Below are 10,731 nucleotides of genomic sequence, written 5' to 3'. Positions count from 1 at the left end.
TTGGTAAGAGTTTGTGTACAAGAGTTTCCTTGAGTTTCTCCATTGTTTTCTTCATCAAGGATTCTTTCTTCATATGCTTTCAATCTTCCAATTATATCTTCATAGCTAGTCTTCTTTAAATCTAAGACTTGTTCGAGAGAAGCTATGATATGAATATATTTGGATCTTGGTAAACTATTGAGAAACTTCTTTACCAGTTTATCTTCATCAACGGATTGTCCAAGTGACACAGCTTTTGAGGCTATCTCTGATATCTTTCCTGCAAAGCTATCAATAGTATCAGTTTCTTTCATCTTCATTCTTTCAAATTCAGACATTAAGGTTTGCAGACGGGCTTCTTTAACTCGATCATCTCCGAGATTACGTGCCTTTATTGCATCCCAAATTTTCTTTGAAGTTTCCTGTTCACCAACTTGTAGAACAAGACATTCTGGTATTGCTTGAAAGAGTAATCAAATGGCAACATTGTTTTTGTCTGGGTCCAATGTATCAGGATCAATTGTTTCCCAAACTTTGTAGATTTTCATCAGTACCTTCATTCTCATGGCCCATACTGTTTAGTTTGTGGCGTTGAGGATTGGAACTTGTATTGATGGTGGCGTGAACTGTTTTGCACCCACAATGGTGGTTTTGTTTTCCATGGCTCAGAAACAAGCTCTGATACCAATTAATGGCACCTGCAAGATGAAACTTAGCTTATATAAAGACAACTCTCTTTATTGATGTTTAGAAAATCTCTCAAAACTAAACACAAGCTCTAATCTTGCTCATATGATCGACCACAACTTTGATGATCATATATATATAGAACTATGAATTCCTTTTCCTAGTCCTATTACCTTATTACATGTCTTTCCTTTTCTTAGAACTAGATGACTTCTAATTCCCTTAGGATTACATCAATTTCCTAATCTTGTCCTAACCAGCTTGTTAGTGACTTCTATGTTGAAGTTTAATCAACACTAAGGAGGAAGAAGGTTGAAGAAAACTAGCCGTTGGAATAGGAGAGAGGGCACTGCCAGGATGATTATATTTGTACTTTGTTTGACAACTTCTTTCACCCATGGTAAATCATTTTGACATTTGGAAAATTATAAAAGACAGAGAACATGATTTTTGCTCCGTGCATTGGATTTGCAGATGAACGGGGGAAAAATTGAAAGTGCTAATTAATTAAAATTGGTAAGAGTGTAAATGACCAGGAGAACAGCTGTGCTCTTAAGCTTTGGTGTTGGGTGAAAATAGAAAAGCAGTGACTGCTTTCTGTGAGAGCCAAAATGACTTGGTGTTGAACAGAATTAAAAGTAGGTGTTATGGGATGAGAAGAGAAAACTATTTTTGTTTCATCTTCGTATGAACCATTCATACGTACGAAGTTTAAGCCTAACATTAGTTTCAAATGCATCAGTTTACACGGAAGACTCGTTAATATTTTGGGAGCACAACGAGATTTTGAATCAAAATTGCATACAGACTTTTCTTTTTCGAAAAAATGTAGGTAACTAGACCCACCGTAGATTCGCCACTGTTTGTGAACATCGTATATATAGTTCTAAAATTTTGCTAAATTTTTGTTCACTACTCGTCCACACCTATATTAGCTAGTAATGCGGTAGATTTTACCCTATACGTAATAATTAGCACACACCATTAGAAAGCTAAAATACAAAATACCAAGCACCAAACACATTTGACTCCATTTTCTTACTTTTGTTTCGCACACTGTTTTTGTTCACTATTTATTTGTGAATTTACCTAGTATTTGTTCTAAGAAATTTGTTGCGGCCTCGGTCCGCTTTGCCAATAACATTCTAAGTTCTAACATTGCCCAAGAAAATTACTGAATATGCTCCATTTACAAACATATGCTTTCGTAGTCAACTACAGGTTTATTTTAGTTTGTTAGAAATCCTTAAAATGATAACCTTTATTGTGAAAGCTTAAAAATACTCGTATCTTAAAATACTAATTTAAATATAGCTACGAAGACGGTGAATATTGAGATTTTTTTTTTTTTTTTTTTTTTTTTTTTGACCCCATAGCATTAAAAGCTCTGGCTCCGTCAGTACATGGACGAGACGAGTCTTTTACTCTCGTTTCATCGAGATTTGACCGAAATCAAGATGCTGTAATAAGTAACAGAAATCAAATCCAAACCCAAAAAAATTCAAAAGGAAATTATCACGATCCGAGATTAATTACATTGCTCCGGACTAAACCGGAATCCACTCATTTATTACTAAATTCACTCACTTTTCAAAAAATAAAATAAATAAAATTAGTACATAAATAAATGACTCATCAGAATCTACCAAAAGGTGAAAGTAGAAAGAGTGTAAAAGAAGCTCTCTAGTCTCAATCACTCACTTTCACTTACCTTTCCTTGAACCCTAAGCCTCTCCCTTTCTCTTTTCAGACCCAAACACAATAATCACACATTCCCCACATTCAAATGTAACATTGAAAAATCCTAAATTTTTTAGGTACTCTGTTGTTTTTTTTTTTGCTCTGTTGATTATTGCATTGCCTAAAATGTTCACATTTTCAAGAACAAGAAGAAAATCAAAACTAAATTTTCATCAAAAACTAATATTTCTTAATGTGATTCTCTTATTTTTCTTATCTTCTTCTTGTTTCTCATTACCTTGTGATGATATTCGTTGCAAAACCAAATCTTGCAATGAGAATGGAACTTGTATTTGCAATTTGCCAGATCCATCGACAATTCTGAATGGAGATCGACAATTTCTTGGGTAATTTTACAAATCATTGAAACCCTTTACTTAAATTTGTTTGATTTATAATGGGTTTGAATGAATTTTGATTTTGATTTTTGTGTAGGGGGAAATTTTGTGATGAAGAAGTAACAATGTGTGATGGAACAAATTCATTTTGGTGTGGAAATGGTGGAATATGTAATGAGTTGATTCATGGTGAAAAGTATACATGTAAATGTGGTCCTAGTTACATTGGTGAACATTGTGAGTACAGAGGAGCTCCTTGTGGGAAGATCTATTGTTTTCATCTAGCTCAATGTTTGTTTGAGGTTGAAGGTGATGTTTGTGATTGTCCCCCAAATTGGAAAGGAAGTGTTGATTGTTCATTACCTACTGCGACTCCTAAAGGTTCTTTGCCAAAACTCCGATTTTTGCTTGTTTTGGTTTGATCTGAAAGTTGTGTCTATGTGTTTGATTAATTGCCACTGAAAATTTTACTTTAGAAATGATGAATTGTTGTCTTAAGAACATTGTCAGTAGTTTTGGATTAACCAGTTCCTTAGATTGTGACTGATTTGGCTTGTGTATGCATCTTGTATTTGAAATTGACATTGTCTGCATCTGATTCTAATGGAGATTATTATATGCATTTAGTGTCCAATATGAAAAGCTATGCTTTCTCCTTTTGGATATAGTATCATGCTGATCACTTCCCACCTATGAATTACTCTAGAGTTAAAAGATCTATCTTGGTCCTGTGTATTTGGAACTCGTCTGCGAATAGGGGAAATCAAAAACTTTAGTATAGTATGGCGAACATGTACTGCCATTGGTGATACTGGACTCTTGTATTATTAGTTGGTAGAGATATGTGTTTATAGTACTTGACTGAAAGAATCGCAACTAGAATCTAGAGATGGAAAACTTTGCTTAACTACGGTTTTGAGTTTTTTCGGGTATCTCTCATTCTCTCTTATTATGGTTAGTATTCTTATTTGCTGTAGACAATGTTACTACATCTACAACTATTCCAAGGTTGCCAAGGGAAGAGGATAGTCATAGTTCGAAGGTATGCGTCATTGATATAATCTTATTCTTAACTTGCTGTTCTGCATTTTGCATTCTGGAGAATATTGATTTCTTTACCTACATTCCAATCATTAAACTGAAGCTAATTCATACCTTTTCTGTGTTCAGTGGCTTGTATTGTTGTTCGTCATTTCCTTTGCTTCAGGAGCAGCTGCAGGAGCTGTTATCTATCTAAAGAAATTTTTCCATAAGAACGATAGAGATACAGGGAAGTTCCAGCAGTTATCACAAATGCAAGCTCGTGATTTCTTGGATGATGATGATGAAGAATCCTTTGTTCGTCACGTTGCCCATAATGATGATGATGCTCATCGTTGAGTATAGGTGACGGAGAAATGTACGCCAGCACGATCAGTTTTGTGGAAGGGGGTAATGGGGCTGCTGATTCAAGGTTCTGATGGGGAATGTAAGCTTGTAACTTCGAAAATATTAGATGATCCTTATCGCAGAATCTGTTTAGTGAATCCACTTTTGCAAAACCCCACCAATATTTTTCAGTTTAATGTAGGATTTACATTTACATGTACTGTTATACTTAGCTGTGGAAAGATCAGTTGGAATCCATGGAAGAACACTTAGTGGTATTGGGCCTATAATCTATTGGTACAAGTAGCAGTGGCAAAACCAGAAATTCTACATATTGGACAAGAAGATGATTCATATGCAAGGACATTTCTGTTTAGAAATTCTATATTTGTACTACCATTCAAAATACCAAATTTTTATGAGAAATGCATTGTTAACAGAGTTGGGCATATTGGTCTTGTCAGCTCATGGCCATATGCATCATCCTCGGGATATTTTACTTGAAAATCTTGGAAGCTTACAACACTGAGGTCCTTAACTACTTGTAACATATAGTGACAGCACATGGGAAGTTGCACAATATATCATAGGCAAGCAAGAGACACAGAAGCAGCAGCAGCAAAGAGTGGCCTACATTACATGTTTACTCACAAGTTGGTTGTACCATTTCCCATTCCCATCCATGCCTACAAAATCCTAAAATTTTCCCATATAATTTCACCCTAAAATTACTTGAACTTCTTCAGTCGCACACACCACCTAACCACTCGAATCCCAGCTCACAGATCACTCTATATAAGGAGCTACTACTAGCTACACCCATATCATACAAGGGGTCTCCAGCTTACAAGTCATGATCATGGCTAAAACCAACATCTCTTCTGTTTTTCTACTCATTCTCTATCTTTCTGCAACTTTTGCTAGTACCTTTGCTTGTGAACCATCATGCAAACCCAAAGTTCCTCCTCCATGCCAACCCGAAGTGTCTCCTCCTAAAGGTCCTAGTAGAACACCTCCAGCAGCAAACCCATCTTGTCCCAGGGACACCCTAAAATTCGGAGTTTGTGGCGACGTACTTGGCGGACTAGTCAATTTTGCCTTGGCTGCACCACCATCCAGCAACTGTTGTGTATTGCTTAATGGACTCGCTGATTTAGAAGCAGCTGCTTGTCTTTGCACCACAATCAAGGGAAGTGTTCTTGGCATACACTTAGAATGGTCTGTGAGTCTTAGCTTGCTACTTAGTACTTGTAAGAGGTCTATTCCCCCAGGGTTTAAATGTGCCTAGATTCTTGAATAAGTTCTCTCTCTGAGTCTCTGTTAGATCTGTGATAATGTATTAGAGTGTTGTGTTCATTGGTCTCCTCATAAAAGTAGTCAAAGTGTGGTCAAGACTACTTGGTTACGGAGCTAGGTGATGTTTATTGTGCTGTGTGTCTGTGATGTTTATGAATTATTTCACTATGAATTATATAACATCCAAAACATATATATTGTAGTAAAGAAATTCACTGATAGAAAAAAAGAACGAAAATCGTCTTCATAAATGAGATCGTGAGGTAATTATCATTGAATTTTTCGCAATAAAGTAAATTACGCCAGGTCTTGCACACGCACCTATAAATCCCGATGGATTACACTGGAACCCTAATGAACTTGCTAATGAACTTGCTGAAAGCTAATGAACTTGCTGATAAATTTAGGGTCGGACAGTAAAGTATACCAAATCTTGCACACGCACCTACAGACTACGATGGAATTATCTGGTAATTTCATAAAGATCTCATCTTGAATCTCTTCGGGAAGACTTAAAATTGTCATAGCTAGAACATGGGATTTCTGGTGAGACTGTGAAAGCAAACAAAAGCCGTTTATATATAAGATGAGTTTTAGATCACCAAAAAAGGGTCTTATTATCCCATGCATAGTATAATTTAGCATTAATTATGTCCCTTTAGAGCAACTGCAATGGACGAGTAAATCTATAATTATGATCCATGGAGGAGACGCAACGGGACGGAGTAAAGACTAAAATCTGGACCAAAACCAAATTCCAGACCATATTTGGTCTGGGACCAAGACCAAAACTATATATAGTGGAGCGGAGGTATAATCAACGTTTGGCATCGGGCGTATATATAATCTACGCCTGTTGTGAAACGTACGTAAAGTCACCGCCCCATAAAGAGGCGTTTATATAAGTTACGCCTGGTTCAGGCGTTGATAAAATGTTCGCCCGTTGAGACGTTGATAAAGTTTACGCCCCACGTCAAGCGTTAATAAAATGAACGCCCCATTCAGACGAAGATTATACAAACGCCCCACCCCGGCGTTGATATTCTTAACGCCCCACGCCAGGCGTTGATAAAGTGTACGTCCCAACCAGGCGTTGATATAATTAACGCCTCACGCCAGGCGGTGATATAATTAACGCCCCACAACGAGCGGTGATATAATTAATGCCCCATCCCGGCGTTGATATAGTTAACGTCCCACGCCAGGCGTTTATATAGTTAACGCCCCAAGCTTGAGTTTAAAAAAAAAAAAAAATACTTAGACAAAATTGATTTTGAAATTTTTTTATACTGTTGGTAATTCGACCGTTGAAGAAAATGGAACGTTGAAGAAAATGGAACGTTGGATAATTTGGAACGTTCGAAAGTTAGGAAGACGGTTTTTTCCCATATATACACCTATATATACACATGAGATCATGTGACATTTTCAGGGTTCAATACTTCAAACTATCCAAACCAATAAGAAGAAATATTGTTTCTGCTTTCAAATCAGTTGGAAAATTTTCACGGATTCGCTTACAATGGCACCAAGAGTAGCACGAGGTCCAAATTTTACGACAATCGAAGATGTAACAATGTGTAAAATTCATTTATCTATATCTCAAGATTCTAGTGTTGGAGCTGATCAATCAGAGGCGACGTTGTGGACTCGTATCAAGGATGATATTGAACTTCATTTACCTAATAATCCAGAGCGGTCTTGGAGTTCTTGGCAAAACCGATATCAGGGAATAAGTAAAGATGTGGCGTTATTTTCGGCAAAAGAGGCAGAAGTTGAAGGTGAATATCATACTGGATGGGGTCCTGAAAAGAAGGTAAGCATTCTTGATTTTTCCAACCATTGTTTTCTAATATTTAATAAGCGCCCAATTACTTAAGTGTTTTTAAAAACATTAACAGCTTGAAGAAGTTAACAAGAGGTTCAAGGAATGCAACGATGGGAAAAAATTTAAGCACGAAGAGTGCTACCAAGTTGTAGAAAATATAAAATATAATCGACGATCGACTTTTGTATTCGATACGACGCATGATTTGGACACTTATGAGAATAACGAGGAAGATGATGAAGGACCGCAAACAACAACTCAAGGAGAGACCGGTAACGACACAGATGGGGGAGACATAGAGAACACATATCTTCGTAAGATGGGGAAAAAAGCAGCAAAAAGATTGAAGAAAACAGGGAGAGAGAAATCCAGTCACCAAGAGGAATTGATGGGAATAATTATTAAAGAACAACAAAATTTCAATACTCATTACCAAGCACAATCAAGATTCAAGATGGAACAAAGAGCAGCAGAGTTTGCAGCAAAACAAGCTGAACATGCTGCAAAAATAGCCAAGCAAGCTGAAGACGAAGAATTTCGCATCATTATGATGGATCTTGAAAAAATGGAACCTGTACAACAAGAGTACTTCCGACTTCGCAGGGCGGACATAGTTCGGAATAAAAGAAACCAATCTTAACACAAAGGCGGAATAGTTCAAACCTTAATTATTTCTCCTATTTAGTGATTAGTAGTATTATTAGTATTATTATATTTAAATTTCTTAGTATCTGAACAATTAGCATTATTATTATGTAATTTTTGGATTTTAAATTTACTTCCGTTGATTTGAATTAAATTTCTACTTTTTTCAGAAACATACGACCTTAATTAAAACTTGAGGATGTTTACATACAAAGAGATAATAGAAAGGAAATGACAAACGACAACTTTTAATTCCCATATTCTGCCCATATATATTCGATCAAGTCATCACGCAAGCGAATATGTGCATCTTTGTTACGCATTGCACATCGGCGTTGCTGAGCTCTAATTTGGGAAAACTCGTCACTATTGCCTCTTAATATATTAACCGGTGCTGCGTTGCTACGTTGTTCATAAACATGTGGCCAGTCACCGGGTAGACGCTCATCCTCGACTATCATATTATGTAAGATAATACAAGTTTTCATGATATAGGCAAGCACATCTGGATTCCACATTCTTGCAGGTTGTTTGATGATTCCAAATTGTTGTTGAAGTACACCAAATCCCCGTTCAACATCTTTTCTTGCACCCTCTTGCATCGATGAAAATATTTCCTTTTTCCTACCCACCGGATGTTTAATGGCCGTAATAATAGTAGGAATCTCTGGGTATATTCCATCACCTAGATAATACGGCATATCATATGAATGTCCGTTCACCTCATAGCTCACGGGCGGTGCTTTTCCTGTTACAAGACTTCGAAAAACATATGAACGGTTCATAACATTAATATCGTTGTTAGAACCGGGCATACCAAAAAAAGCATGCCAAAACCATAGGTCATACGACACCACTGCCTCCAACACGATACTTTCGCTCCCTTTATACGCGGTGTAAGCCCCAGATTCTGCCGACGGACATTTATCCCATTTCCAATGCATGCAATCTAGACTACCCAGCATCCCAGGAAATCCCCGGTCTTTGTTTTGCTGGAGCAACAGTTCAATATCACCAGCCGTTGGTTCACGCAAATATTCTTTCCCATACAAATTCACAATCGTCTTACAGAACCTACGAGTAGCTTCCAACACAGTTGTTTCTCCTATGCGTAAGTACTCGTCTATTGCATCTGCCGCACATCCGTAAGCTAACATTCGTACTGCTGCTGTTACTTTTTGATGAGGGTTTAATCCTAAAACTCCACAAGCATCGGGCTTTTGAACAAAATATCTGTTTGCATTGGTAACACCTTCCACTATCCGGTTAAACAATTGTCGACGCATTCTAAATCTTCTGCGAAAAACATTGGGTGGTTGGTTTGGGTACGGAGAGAAATAGTCGTTCCATAGAAGTTCAGCCCCTGACTCACGATCTCTTGGTATTCTGATACGAGTTTGAGGCCATTTTGAATTTGTAACAAGGACTCCCAAACTAACGGCCATGTTATTTTGCATAATTGCTATTGCATCATCATCAGAGGAATAAAAACTACTATTAGAAGAAGAAGATGAAGAAGAAACAGAAGAGCAATAATGAGCGGTTTTCTCATATTGTTCCATTGCTATATGAAGCAGAAGAGATGTATTGTTATTCATATATTGAGTGAAACCAGTCTTTAATTTATAACCCATTTTCAAGAGCATTAAAAAAACCAACAAAATAGATATTTTTTTGGGTTCACGCAAATGTGTTTTTCAAAAAAAACAAAATATCTGTTTGTCAGTGACCTGATATGACAATACTATATACGATTAGACTATACTATATATGATATGACTATACTATATAAGATAAGAAAAGATAACTCCAAAGACAGTTCATCTAAATAGTCATAACAAATTAACCCTTCATATTATCATTATCCGAAGTGGACGATCTTGGTGCCAGAAAAGGCATGTGCGTTCTCGGATTGGTATTGACTGATGACATTGTTGAAGCTGATCCCTGATTCATACCACTCCAAACTTGTGATGGCAGGGTTTGGGAAAATGAACCGTATCCAAGCTGAGGTTGGACAGTGTGCGGCATACGGAAAAGAGATAGTTGTTGCTGCAAATCAACGTTCGCATTATTTAGCCTTTGTATTTCTGCTTCTTTCGACATGATAACGTCCATCCTCTCCTTCGTTTGTTTTAATGTAAATTCGCGAAATTGTTGATTAAAATCAGCATTTTCTTGAAATAATGTGTAAGCTTCATGCTGTGAAGAAAAAATAAAATATATAAGTACAAATATACCAACAAAAATCGAACGTAATAAAAAGTCGAAAGTACACTTACGTGGGATAATAGATGTGGAGGAGGGATATGTACATGTTCAACAGGTTGTTCAATTGGGACCGTATACAAGTCACCGACATACCCATATGTTTGGGCTTCCCAAATAGGATGAGTCACGTAATCTTTGGAGTTGGTTACCATTGTCCAGTATTGTAAATATATATCATAATCTTTAACAACTTGCACTATCTCTGTTGCATCGACCAAACCTTCTTTTTTTAGGCGTTCGGCTTGAATATTGCCAATATCCCCTATAACTGTGTGTAGTCTTATAGGAACAGCGAAACTACAATGGTTTTGCCGCCAACACCTTTCACCAAGATACATGTTGTGCTGTACAGTTAGAAAGGGAATAAGAATTTAGTAGGTATGTTATATAGAAAAAAAGTATGTTATATAATAAAATTTACAAATTAACTCACAATGCCCATGTAAGAAAATATATATCTCGAGTCTGATAGCCGCGTAGCCGTGCATCCCATATCAGATGCAAGAACTTCTCTGTATGATTCCCATGGTCGCCATGTCACTTGTTCAGCAGTAAGCTTACTTAGTAAATCCCTACAAC

General features: G+C 36.9%; 1 protein-coding gene across 1 annotated transcript; it reads left to right on the top strand.

Annotated features, from left to right (window-relative positions):
* Positions 1-2,475: 2,475 nt before the first annotated feature.
* Positions 2,476-4,561, top strand: LOC113274773 (delta-like protein D). The gene is made up of 4 exons (XM_026524162.1): positions 2,476-2,753; positions 2,842-3,125; positions 3,722-3,786; positions 3,915-4,561. The coding sequence occupies exons 1-4, from the start codon at positions 2,533-2,535 to the stop codon at positions 4,122-4,124; spliced, it is 780 nt and encodes a 259-aa protein (XP_026379947.1). The 5' UTR covers positions 2,476-2,532; the 3' UTR covers positions 4,125-4,561.
* Positions 4,562-10,731: the final 6,170 nt, after the last annotated feature.

The sequence above is a fragment of the Papaver somniferum genome, chromosome 4, assembly GCF_003573695.1.
Source record: "Papaver somniferum cultivar HN1 chromosome 4, ASM357369v1, whole genome shotgun sequence".
NCBI lineage: Eukaryota > Viridiplantae > Streptophyta > Magnoliopsida > Ranunculales > Papaveraceae > Papaver > Papaver somniferum.
This window is presented reverse-complemented; position numbering and strand designations above follow the sequence as displayed.